The 27972-nt window shown below is 45.1% G+C and overlaps 2 protein-coding genes and 2 non-coding genes across 6 annotated transcripts; 3 read left to right on the forward strand and 1 right to left on the reverse strand.

Annotated features, from left to right (window-relative positions):
- Nucleotides 1-3886: 3886 nt before the first annotated feature.
- LOC100679474 lies at nt 3887-27967 on the reverse strand. The gene is made up of 2 exons (XM_003424064.4): nt 27506-27967; nt 3887-4887 (listed from the first exon to the last, which is right to left on the reverse strand). The coding sequence occupies exons 1-2, from the start codon at nt 27758-27760 to the stop codon at nt 4810-4812; spliced, it is 333 nt and encodes a 110-aa protein (XP_003424112.1). The 5' UTR covers nt 27761-27967; the 3' UTR covers nt 3887-4809.
- Nucleotides 7461-10608, forward strand: LOC100679445. 3 transcript variants are annotated; one of them, XM_008214525.3, is made up of 6 exons: nt 7461-8420; nt 8492-8613; nt 8699-8897; nt 8973-9535; nt 9730-10039; nt 10124-10608. In XM_008214525.3, exons 2-6 carry the CDS (start codon nt 8599-8601, stop codon nt 10522-10524), a joined length of 1488 nt encoding a protein of 495 aa, XP_008212747.1. In that variant the 5' UTR covers nt 7461-8420; nt 8492-8598; the 3' UTR covers nt 10525-10608. The 3 variants fall into 3 exon arrangements, with proteins under 3 accessions (XP_008212747.1, XP_008212746.1, XP_003424111.1); XM_008214524.3 differs by having other exon boundaries at nt 7461-7923; XM_003424063.4 differs by lacking the exon at nt 8492-8613 and having other exon boundaries at nt 7461-7923.
- Nucleotides 17607-17679, forward strand: TRNAV-AAC. The gene has a single exon. It is a non-coding gene; the product is annotated as a tRNA-Val (tRNA).
- Nucleotides 18173-18245, forward strand: TRNAV-AAC. The gene has a single exon. It is a non-coding gene; the product is annotated as a tRNA-Val (tRNA).
- Nucleotides 27968-27972: the final 5 nt, after the last annotated feature.

The following is a 27972-nucleotide window of genomic DNA, read 5'->3' on the forward strand; positions in this document are numbered from 1 at the left end:
GAAACCGTAGCAGGCTGACGATCCGTCCCATTTCTATGCGCTTCCATCGCAGCAGTAGCCGAGTCGGCCAAAGGCAAGGAGTCGCGCACCGAATGTATTGCCGGCGAGATTTACGAGGCCTCCGCGAAAATCTCGGGCGCGAGAGTTTGAGCTCAACAGCATTAGGGCGGCCCTCTCTCTCTCTCTCTCTCTCTCTCTTGCGGAAATTTCCTGATTACCTCCCGCGATTTACGGATCTGTTTTACCTCGGGACGGCCCGACTGGAGACTAAGTGGAAGCTATATTCTCTCCGGTGCTAGCTGCAGCTTTTCGCTCTTTCCCACTAGTTCTGATAACGTCCGGAAGCTTTCGCTCGCTGTATATATAGGTGTATAATCTCCGCTCGCTGGCCTAATTTCGCGGAAGGCGCGAAATTATTTTTCCGCCCTAAGTTCGGTGAGCTTGAACTTTTTCGAGGTGGACGAACGACACTCTGCTGTTATACCTGCTATACACTGTACAAAAGGAAACTGCCAATTGCCAATTAAATCGCTTGAGACCTTAATTTCTTTCGTATTACCCGGTGAATTTCGTATTTGAACCGATAAATTTTTGCCGAGAGTGCGATGAGTGATGAAACGGCGCATACACAGAGGCCGTCTCTCGCACGAGATTATCGTCAAACCAAATTTCGAATCGCCGAGAGAGAGAGAGAGAGAGAGAGAGAGAGAGAGAGTGAGAGAGAGAGCTGGAAGCTGAGCGTAATACGCATCTGGATAATTACACCGAGTAGCATCAGCCGTCGCGCACAGAGATAGAAGTGCAGTGTGCAGCGGCGAACGCGCACATACATATACGAAAGCTCGTTTTATAGTCTTATATATATGCGCTAGTGGCGCTGCTGCCACCCCCATCGATCGCAGTCAGCCACGGGCGCTGCAAGCTCTCTCTCTCTCTCTCTCTCTCTCTCCCTTGCGCCGCGTCTAGCCGCAGCTCTTTGGGCAGCGACTGCAGGGGCCGGGCAGGCTGCCAGAGCGCAGATGAAATTAACACCCCGAGCCCTCGGAATTACCATGTGAAAAAGCCAGCTGGGGGAATGGATATGGAAGCTGCGCGCGCGTAATACACGACGAGTCGATCTCCGAGCCGAGGTATATCGTACACAACGAGAGTAATTCTCTGTACGCTAACGAGATGAAAAGGTACGGCGTGGGTGCGCAGTGCGCTTTTTAACGATCAATTATATACCGTTGGCTCATGGGAATTCCAATGTCGCGCAGTGGCGGGCTCGATTACGAGCGAAGCTTATCCCTACCCGATGGGCGTTAAACACGCGCCGCGTGCTTTTGACCGGCGGCGTTTACGACTCGCCGGATTACGGCCAAGACGAGGGCTGCTCGGAGATTCCGTTCAGCTTGTCTTTCGAGCTTTCACCTCTGCAATAATCAGGCTGCGGGCTAATGCGACTACGCGAGAAATCAAATCGGAAAACACGGCCCTGTGCATACGTGCAGCCTGAGGCAGTAGGCGAGAGAAAAAGGAAAAGAGCTAGTATATATAAGGAGGGAGCTTATCTAGCGACGGGCGCAAGAAGACGCTGAAAGAAGGAACGCCCGCGGCGTGAAAAAGGCAAGGAGAATCGGAGTGAGAGAGAGAGAGAGAGAAAACTCGTGCAGTAGCCAAGAACAGCCGAGTCACACACTCACACAGAGCGGCTTTCGCTTTAGATCGTCTTCCATTTGGCGAATTAATTATTTCCAAGGACTCGCGCGCGCGCGCGCGCCGACTACACCATCTTTCATTCTCAGCTCTCGGGCTCTTATTCCGTGTCGCGCGCCCGCCGCTCGCGTTCCTCTTCTTCTTCTCTTTTTCCATTTCTCTCTTTCTCGGATGCCGCGGGAGCTAAAAGTAAAAAATAGTTCCCTGGAAAACTTGACTGCTGCGCAGTATAGTAGCACTAGGTAAAGTGGCCCCGGCGCCGGAAATAGCTCGGATGGATATAGATAAAGAGTGAGAAAGAGAGAGAGAGAGAGAGAGAGAGAGAGAGAGAGAGAGACAGAGGGAGAGCTTTTCTTCTTCCTCCTACTTTTTTCGTTCTTTAAGCCTTTAAGCCTCTGCGATTTTTCCCTATCGGCTTTCGCGCGCGCTATTCACTCATTCCCGGCGCGCGTCAAATACATTCTATTCTGCTCGACGCGCCGACGAGGGTCGCGCGCGAGAGAAAGATGCCGGAGGAGAGTAAAGCTCCTTTCTTTTATCGCAGTCATGCTTGATGGATTTCGCCGCGCGTATGCGTTATATATAACGGGAACTTTCTCCCATATATATAACCTATCTACGTATAGCTCCAAAGTCGCTGCTGTGTGCGCAGTGTGGCTCGGAAGATAAATTTTGTTCTTTGCCTTTTTTCATACTCTCTGCTCATAAGCTTACGCATATAGTCTTCGAGTTTGAATTGTTCGAAGTAGACTAATTATCATAAACTTGCAGGTTGAATCATAGCGCGTAATAATATACACCACCGAACTTTGCCGCTGCTCTCAACTAGATATTATAGTATACACAAGCATATGACAAAAGCTCGCGAGTCAACTCGGCGATAACGACCTCGCGCTTTTCATCGCGCGAGCGCAGTGTTCGAAGAATATACATCTCGAACAAAGAACCAGCGAACGTGTATAATCGCACACATACATACCTGGAAGGCGAAGCTGGCGTGTCAGATAGAGATCATCGCGTCGGGGGCGCTGCGATTCCCAATTTCCACTGCGGCATTGTGTGCGTGGCAGGTGCCAACGATCGCGATAGCGACCCGCCGATTTATCCTCGGCATAAACATGTACATGAGAAAACTGTTATTCGCGGTGTATACGCGATGAATATTCATGCGTCGAAGAGAAGAAACGCAGAAAGTAAAGCATAGTCGAAAGGAAGTGTACGTGGGATCGACGGGACAAGGAGTGGAGAAAGAAACAACTCACTCGCGCGTGCAGAGGCGCGTGATCGAATTACTTTCAGAGACGAGTTTTATAAAAGAAAAACCGTTTTTATTACATTCGTTGTTAGCGCGTACAGGTCTACACGTAGTATAGTAGCTATCGTGTAGTATACTTTTTTCTATTATATATTCGCAATGTATTATAATAGTAATAATAATAATAGTAATAATAATAATAATAATGGAGACCTATACATCGAGTCTCGCGTTTTGTTCTCTCTTTTCTGTACACGTTTGAGCCGCAGTAATAATACAATAATCGCATACAGTCTACTCTCGTGTACACAACATACCGAATAATGGAATTATCTTCGTGGGTCGATTATCGAGTATGTCCTCTTCTTCTCGTTCTCTCCTTGCTGAGAACGCGATATGTACCGCCGAGATATAAATCGCGTCGCGTATTATATCCCACACATACACTTTTCGCTCGTACGATGCTCTACTACGATCTGTATATTATAACAACAACGTCGGTCACGCGCCACCTATAATTCATACGTTGTATACGAGCACAGCTGTGTGTAACATTGTTTTCTCTTCTTCGCACTCAACCTTTTATACAGGATAATATACTTATATTCACTATGGTATAATACGCGAGCTTCGTCTGCATAATCGTGCTTGTGTGTAAGTAATACACACATCGCAGCGCGAGTTTCGACGCGAATAAGCGGACGAGTTATCCAGATAAATCTGAGTGAAGAGAAAAGAGCTGATCAAACCTCGACTATATATATATATATATATATATATATATATATATATATATATATATATATATATATATATATATATATATATATATATATATACTGTACGTACCATCATCCTCTCGGAATTTAATAAAACGTGCGCTTGAGCGCTTGGGCGCGCGCGCTCCGATCAAATTCCTCGGATTCTGGTTAATATAATATTAAATCCGCATAGTTTCCCCGAGATCCGTTCATATATTATATATGGCTGAGTCGCGGAGGGCGTTCGAACGGCTCTTTTCCTCGTGATGCGTTACTTTTTAACGCGTTATTATATGTATATGTATACTTTGTTAGTGTGTGAAAAAGGTTTGCCGAAACGACTGCGACGCGCTGTCTTGATTTTGCAGAGCTTGCGAGCTTTTGAATCCAAGACAGCTGCGGACGCGTTTCGGTACTCTATGTTAAGTCTAAGCTTCGCTCTTCAAAACGTTATATACTGGACGTAGCTATTATGTACGTGTGTATAAATTTTCGAAATTATCAGCTAGTTAAAAATCTTTGCCGCCCCTACGAATACCTTATACATTATCTTATTCATACCGTATACTTCGAGTCTCTCTACTTTTGCGCTGCAACTCGCACTACACGTAACTCCTTCGAACAATCAAACAACTCAGGGTGTACAGTACATAAGTTCTTCCAACAAAAATCGGTGGCAGTTGAATCGTATCGATGTAACCGAGTAGGAGTTTCCTCGTAAAGAATCATACCTTTACTAAAGCTTATACAAATCTGACTCGAAACGGTAGACTTCATATCATATAAAATTTCGTATTAAAAGTAGCTTGTACTCACTTAGATTATATAATATGTATATTTCTCTATATGAAAAAATTTCCACGCTCGAGATCACAAAAAGGAAAGACCTTTGAACATTGTATAATAGTCATAATCAGCGAAACGCCCGCGCGCAATATAATACTGCCGAACAAATAGGCTGAACCGAGAACTCGTGGAAAATAACGCATCGCATCAGCGAGCGACGCGCATCGTCGTGGAGAATAGCTGCTGCTGATGCCGAGGATAGGGCTCCGAGTGACTAGTGCCGCAGTAGCTCGGAGTCGTGGGCCAGCACTAGCAGTCGTCCTGCGCCGTCGAGCTGCTCGATTGCACCAGTGCGGCCACCCGGTCGGCTATGTCCTCGGAGCCGCACTGCAACAGAAAGCCCAGTGTTATCCTCAGAGAGACGAGCTTGCGACTGTATATATATGTATAAATATGCTATGCCTCTCGCGAGCACGTATGCGGATAGCGAGACAGACAGTCGTGCGCGCTGGAAAGTTGCGGCGCGTTAGATACTCCATTAAAGTTACCGCGCACAGAGATAACGCTCGCGCGATCTTGCCGAACTCGGCATGCATCCACTTATTACGACGCTGTAAATATGCGAGCGCGCGAGAGTTATCTTGCCAATTTCGACGGAGAGTTTTCCCCCGCGAGAGCTGCAAGTTTTAATTAATTCACGCGTTTGCCGGGGAGAGAGAGAGAGAGAGAGAGAGAGAGAGAGAGAGAGAGACCGAAAGCCCGCGTGTATGTAATTACAGTTCGCGGAGAGTGGCAGCGAGAGCGAACTCGAAGCATGTGCCGACGGCTCGGTTATTTGAAAAAGATCGGACTTTTTATGTAACAAGGCGCGAAATTCAAAGTCTGCAGTTTCGCGCCAGCGACGCGATAACGCGCGTTTTCCCGCAGCAGCTCTTACACGATACTCGCGTACGCGGCACATTTCGAACGAGTGTATGGAAAACGACGCATACAGCCCCCGTACACAGGATGTTTCTGTTTGCACTTTCGCTCCCGAGTTAAGCAGAAAAGCTTGGCTGTGTGTCTGAAAGCTTGCGCGGCGATGCTGATTTCCCAGCGGGTTGAGCGCGGCCCGCTGCTCCGTCTATAAATTTCTAGCCGCCTTCTACTCGCTATCAGGCGCATTAGGCGGGGAGGAAAAAAAATTTTGTTCTCTCTCTCTCTCTCTCTCTCTCTCTCTCTCTCTCTCTCTCTCTCTCTCTCTCTCGTCCCTTTTTCCGTCATATTTATATGCATTGCGCTCATTTGAATATTCATACGGGGCCGCGCGTCACCGCGCAATTTATACGGGGGTTGTGACGAAGCTCGACGCGATGGTTGGCGGTCTTTTTTTTACCATCGACCTTTTGGGGCGCAGGTGAACGTTTCGTGTAATTTATTCGCTTGGCGGGTAATGCGGTCGCGTCGGTTATCGGTCAGTCGTCGCGGTAGCCTCTAGTGTGTGTGCCTATGCAACAGGTGAGCTCGAGTGGGTGTGTGTGTGTACATAGGTAGTTTTATGAAAATTAACTTTTGAAGAAGATTGCGCGAGCTTGTGAAACGTCGAGGGAGCGGTTTTAGCTATATATATATATATATATATATATATATATATATATATATATATATATATATATATATCTTCCTATATTATATAGTCATTTTGGCAAGACTCCCCTCCACCCCCCCCCCCCCCTCCACCCCCCCCACCTTGGCCCCCCCACCAAAACACGTAAAATTCTTTCATTTTTCTGTTATTTTCGAAAATCTCAAAAAACCCCCCACCACCCCCCCATCGCCCCCCCCACCAAATAACATGACTGCTCTCTGCGTTATCGGGCTTGAGACCGTCATACTTTCACAACGCTATTGCGTAGTAAAATAAGGCCGCATTAACAGTCCAATTAAATACAAATTTATAACATATTATGATTAAATAGATTTAAATTGGATAATATTAAATAGAATTAAGGTTTAGGTTAAGGTAAGAAGTATCAGTTCCAAGAGAACCAGATATTGAAGATCTACCTCTAATTTTATTTAAGTTATAAGATTAAAGTTAATTATTAATAACGTGTAAATAAGTTAGGGAATAATTGAGTTCAAAGAACTCAAAGAACCATCAGAAAGTATAATCATTATAGATGATTCACTGATTGAATAAACAACAAAATGGACAAGATAAGCGAGATCAAAGACCTCGATGAATTTTCAGGTAATATGAGTAGTCAGACAGAACTAAAGAGACAGAATAAAGAGACAGTTTTCCACGTACCCGCAAATAATTTAATTTTCAGGATCACCTCACGTCTCCCAATGGCGCGCAACTCGAATTTTATAAAGTCAATCATTTTATAGATGCCTTTTGCGGCACAAAGATTTAAACATTAAGAACATTAAAAAAAATTAAAATTAATTTAAAAAAATATATATATATAAATTCAAATGATGAATTTCAAGCGTCAGAAAACTTCAAAAAGTAGCTAAAACTATTTTAAATGCCATTAATAGTAGAAGTTCAATGTTAAACAATACTTTTACTTCCAGTAACAGGTTTTCTTATACAATAAGATCGATCATTTTCAACCATCCAGAACATAATTATCAGTTCATGAAAATAAAATTTTGAAGATAAAATCACACAGAAACTACAATAGGGGGTTGGCGAGCGAAGCGAGCAGGGGGGCGGAGCCCCACTAATATATATATATATATATATATATATATATATATATATATATATATATATATATATATATGCTTTTGGACGATTTCGGCGGCGTATTTCACGCGTTGGCATTGGATAGAATATAGTCTGTTTTTTGCTCGAGTGACAAACGCTTTGTTATGCTTACATATACAGGCAAACGCAGGAGTGAAATACTTTTAGCGAGTCGACGACTGCGCATGATCTGCAGAGACTTCCGGTTCCGGCCTATACTGACGCTTGCCGTTTCAAAGAATGCGGAACATTAATAGACGATGTTTCCGTTGGTGCTAAAGACGATAAGGTTGAACAAGTACATGGTCCAATCGTAAAACACTTCCGTAAAAGCTAATAAGGACAATGGAAAAGAAAGTTGTGCAGGCTCTTGCGGGTAGGTATACGAGTGGGGGAAGAGAGATCCCGCGGTATAGGCCATAGGGACACACAGGACCGTTTTCTATACGTTCTGCGCATCTAATGCGCATCGTCTTTGTTCACTACTCGCGAGTGGTCAGGCCAGGGCGTCGTCAGTTTCACAGCATCTGGGGGCTGGGGCTCAGGTCTAGAATCCTGCAGTTGAACTTTTTTTGCCAATGCAGTCGCGCAGTGTTTGGCTACTCTAATATATACAAAGTCGAAGACAGAGAGAAAGAAGTTGAGTACAACGATTGGCGACAGCTTTACGCTTGTTGGAATAGGTGACTATACGATCTAGTAATCACGATAACTTGGATATTGACGCTATCTGCTTATTTCGTCGTATAATATACCTTGTCTCGAGCAAATCCCGATGCCTATACGTTTGAGCGAGTTATGAGTGCGTGTTTATGTGTTGTCGAACGTATATAAGATATAAGTAGATGTTGTTATAGGCTAAGTTCTAATTCGTTATATGTATGGCAGTTTATTGCTAATCATGTGTATACTGTTTGTATATGTATATGTATGGGTATATATGTGCATTTCTATTGTGGTAAAGTGATGTTTAATATGTATGTAAGAACCAGCCTCCAGTTGATATTGCACTATACTTTATTACTTGAATACTCGAGTTTTTAAATTATTTATTCGAAATTTGAGTGGTTTACTACACGTGCATAAATTAATAGAGACAAGAAAAAGTTAGTTTGAATCCACAAAGACGAATCTTTTATTGTCAATACTGTGTCAATATTATTGTGTATCGTCACCAAAGGTATGTATGTGTACATGTGTGATCTATAAATTTAGAAAATGTACTAGATTTGTTTGTGTTTGAATTAACAGAAAGCAAGTCATGTTGGATTATGTATGGATAATGCATTCTTGTATGGATAAATAAACAGGGTTACTGTAATTCTAACACAAGAAAAGATCAAGTTTTCATCATTTATATGTCTTTTCTTCCTGTAAGTGTAATGCACTAATCTCATCTCTACTCTTGACAAAGTGGGATGATTTTGTTAGCAATATAAAATCTGTTTACTTTTACAGATTAGAAGTTGTATAACAACAATCGCTGCAATGGAGTCAGAGAAGACTAAGCATGAAACATCCAGAGATTCCGGAACAGACGTACAGCTTTCAGATGATCATGATTATATCCAATCGCCTATTAGTAAACTTCCTGTTGAGTGCCTTATAGCTATATTCTCATTGCTTCCAATAGCTGACAGAGTTAGGATCCAAAGAGGTACTTTTCTTTGTTATATTATGCTATTTTTTGACATTTATGCATAAAATATGATGGTGTACTTTTCATTGGTAGTGTGCAAGCATTGGCAAAGCATAAGTTTGGAGTCCTGGTTTTCATTGAAAACTCTAACTTTCTATGAAGAAGTCTGGGGCTACAAGTACTGGTTAGGCAGAGGAATTGATCTGACTGTCTTTAAAAAGGTTCTGAAATTATGCGGATCCTATGTAACACGCATTGACTTCTCGACACATTATACAAAACCAAATGCTGATTTTGTAGAATTATTGAAGGCCGACAAAAGTCTCTTTGTCATTATACGTAATTATTGCCCAAATCTTGTTGCTATTGACATCAGGAATTTGGAGATCACTTGTGAAGGTCTCGAGTATCTAGGAAAAAGTTATTCAACCCTCTCTGAATTTGCAATTGATGGATATGAAGATGTATATGAGAATGGATTTGGATCTGTAAACTTTGACAAACCTCTCTCGTTTTTGTTTCGTAAAAACAAAAATCTACAGCGGCTGAAATTGAACATCCCGTCGAATGGACATTGTCTGTTGAAACTGAATCCCATAACTATTGAGAAGATCTCAGTAGTACATGGTTTAGGAGGCGAAGAGATCATTTGCAAGGTAAGCAATCAAGTATATGCAAAGTATCAAAATTTATTGTAATTTTTTGGTGATCTAAATGTGCGTGATGTGCTCAATATGCTCATCTTATGTTTAATAAAATTTAAATATGTCAACATTTTTGTTTTTATTTGAAAGTTCACTGATAGTATTTATCTAATTTTATTAATGTATCATATTTTTATAATTTACAGGCTCTCAATAGATTTATTAACTTAAGGATCCTCAACATAAATGACTGGTCTGGAAACCATGATTGGTTTAATTATGGTAACAATGATGTATCATATATTAATGAAATGTTGGAGGCAATTGAACCACATTCCGAAAAGTTAATAGAGCTTGAAATTAGTACGATAGATAATTATCTTGTTCTTATACATGCTGAAAACATTAGTTGCTTCAGCAACCTCCAGAAGCTTTTGCTCGATGGTGATGCATTGAAAATTGACTTTTGTACTATCACCAAATACTGCACACAATTAACTTATGTCAAACTGATAGGTAAATATTAATCTGGAAAGCTTATACTTTTGATTATTCTATTGTACACATATTTATTCTCTCAAATTAAATTGTTTTTCACAGGTCTTTCAGTATCAGAGATTCAAATAGCAAGCATTATGCAATTGCCAAAATTACAAGAGTTATATTTATGGTATTTGAAGAAAATAACGGATGCTATTTTTACAAATCACATGTCCTCTTTAAAGATATTTAATTGCTTCCAATGCTCGCAGCTAACAAACATCGGCTTTCGCAGTTTACTACAAAATTCATCCGAGAGCTTGCAAAGTCTCACGATTCGATACTGTAAAAAGATTAATCTAAAAAATCTGATTCAGGATGCTAAGGAAGTGATGGATACTCGAAGCACCGGCCCACTTCTAAAAGTGTTGGTGAAAAAAAAAGGTGAATCGTCATTTGTAAAAAAGAAAGTGACTAAGTTATCCAAGTACCTTGAATTAACAGAATACGTTCGCGATTAATGTAATTGTAAACCGTTGGGTTTTCGTAATATTATTATATACATAATAACTCAATAATAAATAAATAAAACTTTTTCTCAATTTCGTCAGAGTCGCGATAACTACTATCATGCGTACAGGCGACGCTCGTCGACTATTTATTAGAACTCGATACGTATTATACTTTTTTATTGATCGGCTCTGCTCGCCACCGACGAGAGAAGCTCTCGCGTAACGCCAGGGGTATGAGCATTATGTTTACATATATATACATGCGGCTGTTTCGGCTCTCGCAGTCTTTTTTCAATATCCTGCAGAGCGCGCGCCGCGAGGAAGTTTATTTAAGTTGAGCGTTTGAAAAAGTTGCGGATGTGAAAGTTCGGGGCGAGTTCCCCCTTTGGAAAACTTAATTTTGGATGTTAATTCGAAACTGCGAAATTTCTTCCGGTGAAATATTATTATTATTATTTGAACTGCCGCTATTCTCGAAACACATATGAAATCGTGTGGAACGCGTCTCACGAGAGATATCAATTTACGTCTTCTGCGGTGGTTAAATTTGTAACGAGACGTATATAGCAGTGTGCTAGAGTTGATAAGAATGTATAATATAACGCAAGGGTTAAATCAGTCGCGGATATTCGCGCGAAATCGGAAGTATGCGCGGCGCGTAGAGGTGTAATTATGGAAATGTTCCGAAACTGGAGTCATGAATTTTCCTTATCGGCATCAGCATCTAAGTTTGCTAAATTAATCTAACTTCTTAGCTTATAACTGCGCGCACATCCTCGAGAGTAGAGAGAATTTGATGTCGGGCCCGCGAAACACACATTAAACAATGTCAAACTTTCCGGCTGTTTAAATTGAATAATACAAACTCCGCTCGAGTATTACCGCGCCTTGTCGAAAGACTGTATCGATCCATGTATAAATCCAAGAATATAAAATGTTATAGTAGCACAGACTATGTGTACATAGTTATCTTCGGCTCTACGGAGACATGGCCGCAGCGCGATTAGTTTGCGCGTCACGCGGCGCACGATGAAGTTCGCCGCCAAGTTATCCGAATCATAGACTCGCTCTTCGCGATATAGAAGCCAACTTTGCCGCACGGCATTTTGCGGCCGGTCTCGTTTATATGTATATATATATATATATATATATATATATATATATATATATATATATATATAGATCGAAGGTCCGAGAAGAAGGCGAAGTAAGCATCGCGAACCGCAAATCTCTATATCCGTCGGCAACACACACATGCGGCAGAAGCCGGAATTCGATTGGCCGTCGGACATCGGGATGGGTGATCGAGCGAGGAATGCCCGAGTAAATTTTCGCGCAATTTTTCGCCACAGACTCTCGCTCTGTTTTCTATACACACACCGTGTATACACGTATACTCTATCGAGAAAGAGAAGAAAGGGTATATCCTATACAGTGATGCAGCCGAGTTGGCTAATTGAAATTGGAAAAGTAAAGGGCGGGAAATGGAGTCAGCTGATATCGGGGCGCTGCTGTCGGGAATTTAATTAATCGCGGACAAAGGCGCCGAAAATTTACTCCCGCTGCGGAGATTCCACGATAAATCTGAGACGGTCATCTATATAGGTATAGATATATACACTCGCGGATGCATCGTCGCGAGAGAGTGATTAATTAGCTTTGAATGATTTATCGCGTCTCCGACCGGCCAGCTCTCTCTCTCTCTCTCTCTCTATATATATATATATATATATATATATATATATATATAGTAGAGCTGCAGGTGCGCGCGGCTCCAACGGACGTCCCGCACCGATTGATACAGCTGCGACGAGGGTCGATCGCACGAAGACGCGCGACACCTCGACAGGATTGGCTCTTGCCAGCGAAGCGAGCGATAATCCGAGACTGCTCGCGAAATGCTTCATCAAAGCGCGGATTACTACACGCAGCGAAATTTCGAAAGCTCGCGTTATACCTTCGGGGCGCGGAACAGCAGCTCAACAATAAAGCTAATAGAATATCCCGCACGTAGCGGCGGCGGTATGAATATTGTACTGCGCGGGGCCGGCTGCGGGAAAGTCATTCTCCTCTGCTCGCCCCCGCTCTGCACATGCCCCGTATATCAAGTAGCCCGTGACGTTTACACGGCACAGCCGCAAGCTCCCTCCCTCACTGTGCGCGCCGCCGCGGCAGCCTTTCGGAAAATTGTTGCACTCTTTCTTATGAGCTGCGCGCTCAAAGATTTATTACCCGCGCTCGCGGATGTATATATTTCTCTTCCGCTACTCCAGAGAGAGATCCGCGCGAGTGCGTGAGATTTTTCCGATCTCGCTTGAAAACTCCGCCGCCGACGAGGGCGATTTACGCGCGGCCCATAAATCCGCATTAGACATAGGCGGGCGGAAAAAACGCGCGTTTCTCGCATACGCATTAGCCGATACGCAAGTTCGATACGCGCCTCATATAGCCATATATGTATACAGCGGCGAAACTCGGTCGCCGCGCGGATAACGAGGCGAAATGGAAGTTTGGCCGCGGCGGGACTCGAGTCGTGACTACTCCGGCGTATAGGTATACGGTATATAATATATGGGCGAAGTGCGGCTGAACGGCTGCGTTATATATGTATCGGGTCTCCTGGGCCATGAAACGCCGGCTGAATTAGCACCACCTCCGAGATGATGCTCTGTAGGCCTTTTCTCTCCGGGATACGCGCGGCTGGTACAACTGCCGGACACATACGCGCGCGCGCGAAGGATTTAAATGTGACGCGGCTTGTTGTTTTGATGCCCGTCTGGAGAATAGAGTTGGAGATACGTCATCCGAGTGATTAATCGAGACTTATATTGTGCCGCAAGCTTTTATATCAATATCACGTACACTCGATAAATCGCGCGAACAAGACGCTTCGGTAAAGTAAAAGCATACTCGCGAAAACAGACTTACGCGGGTAATTCAAAAGTTGCGCGCACACACATGCCCCTGCGGCGAGCTCTCGGCGCGCATAATACGCTTCCGCGAAGACAGAGCCGCGTCAAAAGTAAGTAGGTCACTACTCGCGCTCGCTCGCCCATGTACACCTATATATATGCGACTGTGTACATAGGAGGGAATTCGAGGCTGGCTTTCAAGCCCTAGGGGAAAAATGCGCGAGCCAGCTAGCGAGCGCTGCGCACAATGCGAAATTTCTTTCGCGGCTGCGCACACATCAACCCCTGAGAATATATGTATACGTGTATATAAAAGGAGCTACTTGTGAGATAGTCGCTGCGCGCGCGCTCGAAGCCAGCTGAATAGTCGGCTCTGATGATAAACGGCCCGACAAATTCAGGAGCCGCCGCGCGGCTGATGATCCGAGCTCCGGAATATACGTATATAGATCGTCGCTGATCTCTTTCCATACATATACGCCGTTTATATTCCTTCGCAGTCGCGCTCGCTCGGGTTTATATGAAATGCGGCTCACATCGACCATGCGCTGAATTATTCCTTCGACACGGATCTGCACTGCGGTATACGAAAGTGCATCGTAATTTTTTTTTCTTCTTGTATAAAGTCGAATCGCTCGCGCAAGCTCGTTTTCGGAGATGACTCCCATTTATACTATATATGCACACGTAATGTTTGATTCAAACAAAAAAAGCCGAAGTTTTATACGACTCGCGCGCGGGGATGTTATATTTCTTTCGGATTTAGCAGCTCTAAAAGCAGCGCGCGCAATAAATTCAGCTCGTTACACGCGACAGTATCCCCGCGTTCTTTTTTTTATTTATCGTTGCACAACGCGCAGCGATATTTAATCCTCCCGCGGACGTGTACGACTGCGCGGCCGATGAAGCTCGAATCGCGTGTACACGGAAATTAGAAAAAAACGCGCGGAATCTAACCGTGGAAAATAAAGCAAAGACGACAGCTCGCATATCGAGCGCGAATCACGCGAATTCCACTCGGAATAACAGGCAGCACGGCTAAAAGTAAAACAGAAGATTTCATTTTCCGAGAGTCTCTTGCTGCTCTCTGCGGAGAATTTCGCTCAGTCTCTCTCTACTATATACTACTGCTGTGGCGAATGTATGCAGTAGTGGTGTATGTACACCCGTGTGTGTACGTGCGGGTGGAGTCTCCCTCGAGATGCTACCTATACAGTATATATAAGGGGAGAGGTGTATACATGTATACGCGTGCAGTGCTGGCCGGGCACGATAATATTCTCGCGCTGTCTTTGTGCAGCTCGTTGCGGTCGAGCTGAGAATCATCGTTTGTTCATTTTGAATACGCGGAGCAGCTTAGAGCCAAGTGCATGCAGTGTAGTGCGCATTACGTATGGTATAATATATAGAGCGCATTTAGCCGCGGGAGCTGTTTTGCGGTATACATCGGGGCGAACGGAGCTGGCTTTTATATCTCGACGTAGTGTTTCTATATAAAGCTTCTTCTCGCGAGATGCATTCTATTCTGCATCATTGATGCGTCGACGGTCGAGCCGCGGCATATCATATACCTTGTACGGAACGACTCTTGTAAATGTTTCAAACAATGCGGCTCGTTTCTCGCCGTATATTTAAATCAATGCTGTAGAAAAACTATTTGCATATTTTACACTCCCGCAGGAAGAGTAGAGCGAGCGAGAGGCTTCTCGCGCACTAAACATTTTACAAGCAAACTTCTCGCGAACTCTAAGCAGCCTTAAAAGCTACGACTTTGTCCCTTCGGGGGTTAGCTCTTCCGTTCTCTCTCTCTCTCTCTCTCTCTCTCTCTCTCTCTCTCTCTCTCTCTCTCTCTTTCGTATATACTTACACGCCGGCGACTATATGTACTCCGAGCTCTTATATTATTACACTATACTGCCGCGAGCAAATCAACAAATGCACCCGTGTAAAGCTCGTTCTTTTCGCGTCGCGTATGTATACGTCCGCGCTGAAATGGATGAGTTTCTTCCATCTCTTCAAGCCAAATATGCCAGGCTGTGGCGGGGGTGTCATGGGCGCCTTTACATTTGAGATTTCCCCGGTGAATTCGTTAAGCGGGCGAAAACAAATCGAGCTCCGGATCCTACATTTTATACCGACTAGCCTTCGCCTCGCAGTGTTTTTGTTCGCATTTTAGATCGCTGTGTGTTTTGCTTACGATATCGGCTGTCGATCAGTAAGCAACTTGTTTACCCTTGTAACGCTTACAGAAAAATCCAGTTGTGTACCGGATATCGCGTAAAAAGAAGTATGCCACAGGCTGTTATAAAAAAATTCCATGTACTGCAATATATATAGGCGACCTAGATCGAACGGCAGAATAGAACGACTTAATAAATAGCGTTTTCTTCAAGATTGAACTCGGAATCGATCGTCGTCGCGCCGCATTGTCCGTTCGCCCTGTGGAGAAGACGAAAGGGAAAAGTGCCCAAAAATCGCTGCACTGGTGCAGACCGGTGACTCTATATCTCCGTAAGCGGCCGCAAACAATACGCATTTCATTCGCTTTCAGTTCTTCTCCTCGGCACGCAGCTTACCCTAACCTCGACCCATAAACCACGACACAGCAGCAGCACCAGTAGTGTGAAAAAAAGTAATAATCCGTAGTTTGTAGGAAAACCACCCGTCGTTTCCCATCAACGAAAGCGTCCAAAAAATAGTATAGTAGTGACAACCTCGTGATTAATTATCACTGCTCGTTCCCAGTGGCGCATATATAATCAGGCCATGTTTGAAGATGCGGGGGCTAATTCGAGCCCATCCCGCGGCTTGTATCGTCGCGCTCGCTATGGAGGAGCCCGCGTGCAAACACTCGAAACTCGGCGTGGGTGCAGCGCCTCCGCGTGTTTGCCTCGCGCTGGCATTTAACGAAGCAGCGCTGGTCTAAGCCTCTCGTTGGCATATAGACACGCCTTTACGGTGTGCTGCGCGAAATTTCACCCGCTCCTTTGCGGGCTTTGCCCGAGCGGCTTTCCTTTTTGGAAAATGAGCCCGTTGCATGCAGTGCACATAAGGCTGCTGGAGGCTTAGTTGGATGTGGGTGTAGCTGAAAAGCCGATGACTTGAAAAAATATGAATTTATATTCGTTACTGCTGCGGATTAATTGTATTTGTAAAATTGTAGTACTATTAACTGAAACACTCGTGACTCACTTGAAAGATCCGAGAGTTGCGATACACAAAGCACGGCTCAAAATATACGCCTACTCATGCGGGGGACATTTTTCTCTAAAATTCTTGACGGATATACGATCTCGAGCAAAAAGCGCGTCACGACGATTATTCACGGACACATATATGTATAAGTTAAAGAGTAGAGTCGGTTGGCGAGCGTTGACCTCGAAAAGCGTCCATCCTTTCTCCCCCCTGATTTTCTCGCGCTCGCCGACGGCTCCTGTCTCATTCCGCGTCCTTTTGAGCGTGGAAATTTAATTGGGTCTGCGAGCGCGATAGTGCCGAGATTAATTTTCTTTCTGCTAATTTGAACTTATTAAAGGGGCTATTTGTCAGAGGGGGCGCATACTTCACGGCTAAAGTGAGTGCTGCAGCTGCCGCGCCGCTGCGTCACCCTTTTGCTCTTCTCAGCTCTCGTCTATATAGACGCCTCTCTGTACGGATCCTATTGGAGCTGATGCAGCTCGACGAGAGAGAGATTCTTTTTAATCAATGGAGGGATAATTTGAATAAATGTAGGGGTCGAAGCGGGGGGAATAGTTTGCTGACTAATTATGTTTCTTCGAGAACTTTCACAGGGAGTTCTGGGGACAGTTTGAGTCAGAGTTGATGAATGCCCGAGGCAAGATTTTACATGCAGATATTATATAACTTGCGGAGGCTCACCTTGGCTTCTGAATAAATTTGTTTTTAAAATCTTAATGAAAGACTTTGAAACTCGTGCTGAACTTCCGCGAATCGACGTTTAATGTTCGTTAAAATAACGGGATGAATCGTATTAATATACTCGGCTATGTTACTAGTGTATTAGTATGCGATTGGGTTATTGGGTCTTTTACGAACGCTGATACTTTTGAAATACCTATAGACAGTCGCGTTACGTAAGACGAGATATCGAGAGCAACTCGAGCGTAAGAATCAGACTTTCACCGTGGAACCGATTTTAGGCCTACGCGATTTCAACGCGTTTTCGTGGTGTAGTGGTTATCACATCCGCCTAACACGCGGAAGGTCCCCGGTTCGATCCCGGGCGAAAACATTTTTTTGCTCGAGAGAACTATGTATCTAATATTTACTATACGCCCTAAGTCTAAAGTTGTCTGAGTATAATTTATTTATGCCAACGTAGCTGCAGCTTACTCCTCTAAATATCGATGTAAGCGCAGCGAGAGTCCCTAAGGGATCATTCTGTGTAAAAGAAAAGAAGAAATGTAAATGGTTTTTCTGTATTTATTCTTTAACCATGTAAGAAATATGTAAAAGATCAATAAAGAATTATTTATTAAAAAGAAAAGCTTACTCCTCTAAAGGGATCACAATAAGTTTACAACTCATTTATAACCCAGATGTAATACCGCAAAAAACATAATCCACCAGTAAGAACATAATACTCTCCAAGCTAATACCGAGTACAATATCGATAATAAAAGTTGAATTTACATAGGAGCTTAATCTTTTATTTATTTTTTCTTATAAATTTATCCGAATTCGAATTAATCCTAGTTTTATCAGGCGACCACGATTGTCATCGTGTTTTCGTGGTGTAGTGGTTATCACATCCGCCTAACACGCGGAAGGTCCCCGGTTCGATCCCGGGCGAAAACAGTTTTTTGCTCTTTTGGCATCGAATGTCATGCATTGTACATTTAGACGATATTATTTCCTCTATATGCATATAATGGACGCGAGTATATAAGCCGCCTATGTTGCTATAGCTCCTCAATTGCCAAAAGCTTATAGTAACATGCCCACCCGCATAGAGGAGAACCAATTTGTTGAAAATTTCACATAACTTGAAATTTCCCGGTCACAGATTTTCAAAAGCCTGGCTTAACACGCGCTTAAAATTCCAGGCGCAGTTAGCCGCTGCTGCCGTGGCCGTACGCGCGTAGAATTGATAAAACACAATACCTATATATATATTAATTCGGAACCCTCTCTACATCTATATAGTGTATCGGCAGGTGTGTGTGTATATATATAGTCCCGAAATATTGAAGCAGCAGAAGCAACCCAGCAGCGATACAACTGGCGCACGAGCGACGCATAGTTAAGCTTATACACGTACTATCTATAGCCGTGGCTGCAGCTCAGTGAGATCCGAACTGCCGATTAATATTAATATTCCTATTAGGGCTTCTGCTGCTCTGCTGCGAAAGTGCGCATATTATATGCATTGTCGGGCGTGTACGAGTTAATGCGAGCATTGAGGTTATTCCCGTTTAGGATATAGGGGGATCCTGGAAACGAGAGGCTTGTTCGAGCCCTTCCTAGTCGCAATCGAGCTTATCACCGCCGAATGTATACCGGAAACGGTTATAACGACTGGCTGCTGTATGCGGTGTCACGTGCTTATATATATATATATATATAGATGTATAATTTTATGTGCAGTGTGTGAGCGCCCATTATGTGCGATATAGGTCCATATAAACGTGAGACACGTGGCTTATATCTAGTATTTTTGCGACGGTTTAATTAAATTCTCTTCGCGTCGTGGATGCGGCGTTATAGAAGACAGCCTTCGCGTACCAATATGACACAACCTAACGTTTAGGCATGAATAATAATTACATAGGCTTGTTATGGGTTTTTAAAAAATTGTGATTTGATTATTTCTTGTTTCTAGAGTTCTTTGTATAGAATCATTGGTACACGTATTTTTTTGCATCAGTTTTACGAATAATAACAAATTTCATATGAAACATCCCTCATATGGCAGTTTTAATTAAATTCATATTCACAATAATTAGATTTATTTGAAACGCCAGTTGTTCAAATGTTCTTATAAGGTTTACTTTATAATTACTATAACGAACGAACAAATGGATATTCCATATAAATATGACATTTATTCGATTGCAATATCACTTTTCTTTGATAATCAAATATGTGTTAAGCGATCGAATTTACAAAAAAGTAGAACACAACATTCGTAGACAGGCTTGTATAATTCATCTATTTAAAATTCGCGAGTTATAAGAGATAGCAAACGAGCGTCACGATAACAGTTGGTTTTATTAGCAGTTTATGATAAGAGAATTACGATAAGCTGATTAAGGAGTCCCGACTCGCGTTTTGCGGTGCTAAAATGAAATTACCGAGGCACCGATCACTGATGGGACTGAGACGCTTAGACCGCCTATAGACGCTTTAAGCTTCAGCCATATATTTTAAACCAAATAAACACGCCGCAAATTAAGCCCGCTACTAAATTCACTTGCTATATTTATAATATTGATTGCATATAGGCAAATGCTTCGCTCATGAAATCTCATAAGCCCATGCTGTATATAAATAGAATAAAAACGAAATATAACTCTACGAATCACATAATAATGTATTGGTATTAGAAGACAGAAGCGCTGGATTTATAGTAGCAAGTTGTTTTGTCAAAACAGTTACCCAAACAGTCAGAAGTTCTTACATTTGAACTGATGACGTCATAATAAATATGGGTGTTCCGCAAGACAGTTTGAAGAAATTTCCATTAATGCAATCCTATCTTATGTAGATAACATTGCTATCACATGATTTCGTAAATTGTAGAGATAGTTACGTAAACATTTAGGAATTATCTATTAATTAACCTATCACCTTTATGAAAAGTGAATTTATTTAAACAGTAAAGTCTCAGGCAGTTATATAGCATTAGCGTCCCAAGCAGTAGGCCCAGCAGAAGGCAGTTTCGGCATAGCTATGGCACACCGCTAAATATGGCAATTCGTGAGCAGGTTCTGATAAGGGAGAAACAAAAAATGCGCCACCTATCTTCCTTAGCCAGAGACTATCGAGAGCCGGAAAGTTAAAACTGTAGGGGAAAGGTTATAGTCGAAGACTGTTTTGCTTGAAGGCAAAGTACATGGCTTGGTTCTATTACGGCTTATTCCGCACGATCGCACATCCCCTATATAGCCATACTGTACGGGGCTCTTTTTCTCCGCTTGCGTAAACGCTTGTTTACATCGAACAGCGTGAAATTCTTGTTCGCTCCTTAGCTTGTAATGAAATTCCTCAACAGGCTTACATCGTGTCCAGCGAAAGCTGCGCTTGATTTTCTCTCGGGGAATTAAATTCCTGCGGCTAGACCAGAGAGACAGAGAGAGAGAGAGAGGGGGGGGGGAGGGGGGAGAGAAAGGGATAAGCCGATACCGTGGCGGAAAGCACTGATGGTCTCCTTGTGTACACGCTGGAGCAAAGGAGAAAGGAAAATTGGTCATCCATCGAAATAGGCTACTTATAGCCCTGCCGCCAAGAGAAAATGGAAGAAAAAACATAAATCGCTTCGTTTAAGTTCGGTGTGGCGTGCGCAGGGGCGCGAGATCGATCGCGTTTCAAATACCCCTTCCCCCCTTCGCCCCTCTCTCTCTCTCTCTCTCTCTCTCTCTCTCTCTCTCGTGCGCTTAAATCGACTCGATTATGAGAAATTACCCGGCCGAAAGGGAGTAGCGAGAGCGGAAAAAAGGAAGTTGAAAATCCACTTCTACCAGCTTCTACCTCCTCTTGCCCTCTTGTATCTCTATATACAGCGAGGCTAGCCCAGCGAAGAGAAAAACTGAGTCAAACGGCCAATTATGAATTCCATCAAGTTCGTACTTTCCGGCGAAAGCCGCTTGTATCCGCATATACATATATCGGCTGCGCTATAAAACAGAAAGAGAGAAAGAAGAGCTATACACTCGCTCACGGAGGGAGAAGACGGAAAAAATGTTATATAGGTAGCAGGGGCTGGCCCGGTCTCGATGCCGCTGCTGCAGCTCCCGCAGCTTCCGGGGAATAAAGCTCGGGCGCGCGAGCTGCGTCGAGGGCTGCCTCGTAAAAGAAGATTCGCGAAAGAATAAAAAAGCGAGGCTGGCGGAGGAGGAGGAGGGAAAATCTGAGCGGCAAGCCAACGCGCGCGCGGTTATCGCAATTTCTCCGCTTCGTCAAACTCCTCTGACCCGATTCTCGCCACTATCCGCTCTCATCCTTTCCTCCTCGTTTTTTCTCCCAACTCCGCGCGCCCCCGCCTATCTATACGTTATATAGTCGTTTTGCATGGGGCACTGAGTTATACTCTCCTTCTCCTTTTTCTTCTTATTCTTCGGCGACAACGACTATACTACCACCTACTTTTTACACGCTCGTTCTTATTTAATAACTCGTGTAGGTATATAGTCGTACCACGCGTACAGATCCCTGCGCTGGCAGGCGATGGAGATTGCCGCGGAGGGATGACAGGCGCGAGCGTGTATATGGGCCGATGACGCGTTATTCCGAGCCAATTTTTTCGATGTAGCTCGTTTGATTTAGTGCGCGTATACTGCTCGCTCGCGATTCGCGGGGAGAATTTTATTACGAACCAAAGTGTTATGTTTGCAGTGTCGCGCGTCTATACATATATAGATCTCGGCGCTTTTAATCACTCTCGTTCTGTGCTTTTATGCATATATTTAATACCGACGATGACATATATTTTTTCTTTTCAATGCCTACACACATGCGAAGAAAAAGAAATGTATAAATTAAAACGCTATACTGAAGAGAGTATATTCAAACCTCCTAATCTGCAGTCTCCGCGCGCACAAAACGAGCAGTCGCATACTCACACGCACATAATACGCGCGATCTCATTTCAGGGCGAGAATAAAGCCGCTGACGAGGACTGCTGCGCGCAGGCACGTGTTCGCTTCTTTAATTAATAAAGTACCAAACGAGTATAACTAGATGTTAATTAAAAGCTGCGGAAAGGGCACACTCCGCCCGGCGTTGAATCCGTCGTGACTTGAATCGCTCTTCGCGCAGCTCTATATACTACTCCTTCCAATTCTACTTGGCTTCACACTCGCGAACAGAGAGATAGAGAGGCCGGGAGGATTATTCGTAATTTTACGAACCTTCATAAATGCTAATGAACCAAAGAGAAGTTATATTCGCGACTAAAGGCGATAGCTCGCCGACTCTCTAGCGTTAAATAACTTTCAGCTCGGCCCTATTCGCGCGGCTGAATAATAAGGAGAGGCTTTGTGTAAACACCGCGCGCGAAAATTTAATTACTCCAATTACTTGCGCTGCATCGCGCTAATTAAATTTCAACGACGAGATGGGCTGTAGCGTCTATACAAGCTGACGTATAGGCGCCCAATCGGAACAATGAAACTGCGGGCTGTCGATCACGCGGAAAGGCGTCGACGCAGCTCTTATCATCTGACGCGCGCGCTTCCAAAATCCTCGGACGTGTATGCCTATGGAAAAAGAACAGACGCGTGACAGATGTGACGTTTCGATCGGCCGTCAATAAAACCTCGTATGAGCGGTGATTAGTCGGATGGAGGTGACGTTTTCATTGGAGCGTATGTATCCTGACGTCTTCGTGGGTGGGATGACTTGTTTACGAGGTGCCAGCGGACTTTTTTTTGGACCGAAGGTTTGAGATTGCATCGAATATGTTATTAAAAGGGCGCTGCCGATTTGTTGAAACGGAGGGAGTGTACAATGTAATATCGAGTTTTTACTGCACTATACTGCAAAGAGAATCATACACATAGCGGAAGAGTTTCCAATTAAAAAATATTCTTTGAAAAGTCGGAAAACTGATATTCCTGTTTTGGAAAAGTTTCCCCGGGGTTACTTTGAACGACGTATAATATATCTGAAAAATGTTAGAGTTTCCCTACGAATGAAATCCACGAAGAGAAAAACGTCATGCGCTCGTTACACGGACTTTCGTAATTGACAAGAAAATACGCAGTCTCGCGCGAACGCGTATATATTTTTAAACTTTGACGTCGCCGGTAAAAGGATTAAAATTTCGCCTCTGTGCACCCCTTCTATACACACACATATAAACTCAAAGCCATCCGTAGTCAGAGCAAAAAGCTCCTTTTATTCCGCGCTCGATAGCCCATCAGTTGTATGCACGAGTTAATTAATTCGCGCGCTAAAACGTATAGTAGCGCACCAGCGTGTACACACCGCGAAATGCGCAGCCACGCGTAACTCTCCGAAGACTGCATTATCTCAGGTTCCAGCGCCGTAATCCAGGCTCACGCGAGCCCGAGGCCAAGAGCGCGCTTAGACATAACGCGCATCGGAGCCTCTGGCAATTCGGCCTATGAAGGTCTGTAACGTAACGCCCGATAAGTGAAACCCGGAATTTGGCGATTTTCGAAAAACAGTTGGTCCGTCCTCTTCAAGCCTACGTAGGTTATAGATCCTCGGAAATCAATTAAAGCCGCGAGTCCAGTGCGAAACCCGATCTATACGAAGTGCTGGTTTATATACGAAAGAGAGAAAAAGAGGGAACAAAAAGACGAAGTGTAGGAGGTGCCGGCGCGATTCATCGCCACGCCGGGAGTAACTCGCACCGCTGTACGTGACAGCCTTGCTCTCTCGGCTCTCCATTGCGAACCGCACGGAAACTAGCTGCTCCCGCCGGCAACTTGACGAGGCTCGTTTAAAGTCTGCGCGCGCGCGCGGCCGGGCGGCTCTGCAGCCGAGCGAGAGCTTTCGACGGCCCGTGTAATTTACATACATAATTAAGCGCACACGAGGGGCCACGCCCGCTATACTACTAGCCCCTGTGTACAGACTGTCTGCCGCCTCCGCTGCGGCTGCTGCTGTGTATCGGAGTCTCCGACGACGAAGCGCCTGTTGATTGCGCGCGAGCTTGTGTGATTATAGTGTGCGGGATTCGACGAGTTATTTTTTCAAGCAACTTATGGCAAAGGAGCTCCGAGTGACGCTGCGTATTTATGCGCTTGCGATATCGTTATGCGCGCGGCCGACCTCAAAGAGGCCGTGAGCGCATACGTCCTAATCTCTGGATTTCGGGGGAAAATTAAACAGGAGCCACAGTTGTCCTCGGGGCGGTTTGCCTCGCGCTGAAACACACAGCAGTCGACGCAAGTTTTTCGCGCTTGCTTTTTCCCCCCAAAGTGTAGTCGTCGTCGTCGCGCTGCTGCTAGATACAACAACCAGGCACACAGTCTTTTATGCCTGCGCAGCGAGCGCGTGTAAGCCAATAAACTTGCCGTCGGGCAGCCCCAGGCGATGGGAGCAAATTTCCGACCAGAGGATTGCGCGCGCTCGGCGCCTTTGATATTGTTTAATCCGTTTTTTCCGCGTCTCACGGAACAAAAGGAAGAAGAATACCTTCGATTCGCTGCATCGGTTCGCTCCTTTGAAATTCGTAATTTTCTCTCCAAAGAGATCGACTGTAATTTCACAATTATCACGGCTGCCCCGCGAATTAAAGCTCGACGTTATACGCCGACGGTAAATTAGAGGACTCGCGCGACGCGGCGACGAAAGATTAAACGAGCGACGACTCGGCGCTATGGAGTGAAGTAACCGAGCGGAAAAGGCACAAGACGATATATCATCGGAACAGAGCGCGAGCTTGCAGCGCAAGTTGGCCCGACAGTTATGGAGCCTGCGTATGCAGAAATTTTTACCAACGGAACGCCCGCGCGGCCCCCCCCCCCTTTGTCCTCGCGCTCTCGCAAATAAAACTCGCGGCGGGCCAGCGACGGCCTTTAAATTTATCGCGAACTCAGCTGACGGATTATGCACGGCGATGCGCGGCGGCCGCCGCCGCGTGAGGGATTTGCCCGAGTTTTACGACGAGCACAAATCATTCTTTCGGGGAGCTTTATCGCTTTACACTGCGGCTAGATACGGAGAACGCGTCGCTGTAAATTTTCCGCATAATGCGCAGGCTTATTAATTGATTCGGTAATTAACGACCGATTACGTGTGCTTATTGTTATAAATGCACTGCCGCGGATTAGCTTCATACGTGCCTCGACGTGAATTTCTCCGGATTTGCGCGGCGGCGGGATACTGCCGCGTGTGGACGGGCGCTTGTGGTCACGCTCTGTGTATCGATTGTGGAATCGTTGTTGTCGCTGCGTTGTATTTACGCAATTATACTCGCAGCGTGAACAATGGTGTCCCCTACATCTTCGTAGGAGGAAAATTCACGCGTGTAGTGCGTTTACCTGCGGGAGAGACGGGATTTTCAATTACTTTTATCTCCCGCGCATAAAATTCACCTAAGCTCTCTCACCCCTGTTTACAGAGGCTGCTCTGCGATATTATGCTTTTCAATTTTCCACAAAGAAGTAGCAGCGTGTCTCTATAAGGCGAGCGTAACCTAAACATACGCCGCGCTTTTAGCCGGATAATTGATCGTTATCCCGACGCTCTTTTATAATATAAACTAATAGGGAAAAGGACTAAAGGACTACTACCTGATATACCTGTATATGTGGGTAAACGGCCGTCAATGTAACATTTCAGAGAGTTGGTTGCTGTTTATCCTAATTGAGATCTCGAGGACCTTGCTCCCCTTTTTTTTCATTCGTCGAGATCTACTCCCGCGCGCGATGTCGCGAGCGAGATAACAAAGGGGACGACTTATATAGCCTCTCTCTCGGCTTATTTCCGCGAGAGAGTTCGCGCGGTGCGGAGGAAGAAAAAAAGAAGCGAGAGTAGTAGTTGGGTGCGACCGCGAGCACTCGTATACGCACACGCGTACACGCAGGCGAGCGGGAATTATCGGGGATGGAGCAGCACTACTATGCGGTTATGGTGTGCCACCTTCATTTTCCGCAGCTACAGCGCAGAGCTGGGATTTTTTTTCCTAGTGCGGTCTTCTTAATAACGACTCTAATTGGCTGGGAGGGCGAGGGCGTTATACTCCTAATTGCGCAAGCGATTGCTGTATCGGTTCGAACGAGAGCTTTCAGAGCTTTCTATATTCGGAGCTGCGCGGAGAGATGATTTTGAATATTTCGCAGGAAGTAGAAATGCCCCGGCTGTGTAAACTTAGCGAAACATACAGTACCTTTCAATTTTTAACGCGAAAGTTATTGTTGCTCGGTTTTGCGCCATTCGTTCCGATGGCGATCGATGGAACGTTTTATCGAATCACCGCTACACAACGAGACGGTACAATACGCTAATAACGAAATCTGAATACAAGCAGAGCGCAATTTCCGGAAATTCATTCCAGTCGCGCGATCGATCGTTAGCTGCAAGCGCTATAAAGTATAAAGCATGGTGCCTCTAAGAAGCTGCGTGACGAGTGAAAAATTGCAGTTCGCAGCGAGCGCTATAGCTGTGCGCACGTATGTGTGTGTATCTGTGCGAGAAAGTCGGCGAAGTATATATAAACACGCCGATGCTTTCCCATTCTTCGATGCATCCTTCCAGCTCCTTACTGTCGTTACAAACTAGTTGCATCTCTCTTCGAGGAAGAGGGCAAGTTTGCCCGAGCTACTCGACTCGTTCGGAATCTCGTTGGTATTTACGGAAATTTTCGCGATCGATCGAATCGCGAAGTACATAGCTGAAGGCATTTATTACAAGGCATTAACAATAATGCACGCTACCGAGCGATGGCGCATCCTTAGTCGAAAATTTCGCGCCCGCGCGTTGTCTTCTTACTCGAATTTCAATAATTCGCGGGCGACGCTTGTTATATCGGAGAACCGTGCGCGGTATGAATACATTCGACTTTAACGAGGCTCGGATGAAATTTAAGTTCATTGTTAGTCTAGGCAAATGCGATGAGGCCTGCATGCGGCCACGGAGAGAGCAGCGCACGCCGCGCGCGTTTAGTTCATATAATGAAGTTCATGAATATAACAATGCGCGCGCGAAGGAGCTGCGCCGCTAGTGCTCTACTGCCAGATAGCGCGTGCATCGCGAAAGGGGTTTGTTCTACATTCGGAACAATGCGCGCAGAGCGCGAGGCTTAAATTACGCGCTTCCGCTCGCGCGGAGAGATTAAAAAAGGGAGCGAATGAGAGTCACGTAACCACGTCGTCGCGCGTTATTCGGAGCGAAAAGCTCGAGCTCGAGCTCGAGCGCATACGTACCGTCCTCCTCAGCACCGTCCTGACGGTCTCGACCTCCTGCGTGGGCCACCTCGCGTACACGTAGATCCCGGCGAGTACGAGCACGAGCATTCCCAGCCGCAGAGCGCAGCGTCCCAGAGCGCCGCTCGTTCTCGCGAGCAGCTTCCTCGCGGGCCTGCTGGCCAGAAGCTCCTGGGCCGGCAGCTCGAGCTTCCGCGCCTTGGCCAGGATGTCGGAGAGCCGGACCCTCGCAAGCTCCACCTCGTCGCTTCCCATGCTGCGCTGTGCTTTTCTCTTCTCTGTTTATACCGAGCGACGTGCAGTCCGTCCACTGATCGCTGTGTGTACTCGTACTCGGTCTACTTTTCGACGCAGCGACGAGCACTGGGCAGCTGTTGTCGTGCACAGAGGTGCATCTCGCAGCAGCAGCGCGCGGCCGCCGCGCTCCCGGGGAACAACGCCTGAGAACTGGGCCGCGGGTGTGCTTA

The sequence above is a fragment of the Nasonia vitripennis genome, chromosome 2 (assembly GCF_009193385.2).
Source record: "Nasonia vitripennis strain AsymCx chromosome 2, Nvit_psr_1.1, whole genome shotgun sequence".
Taxonomy (NCBI): domain Eukaryota; kingdom Metazoa; phylum Arthropoda; class Insecta; order Hymenoptera; family Pteromalidae; genus Nasonia; species Nasonia vitripennis.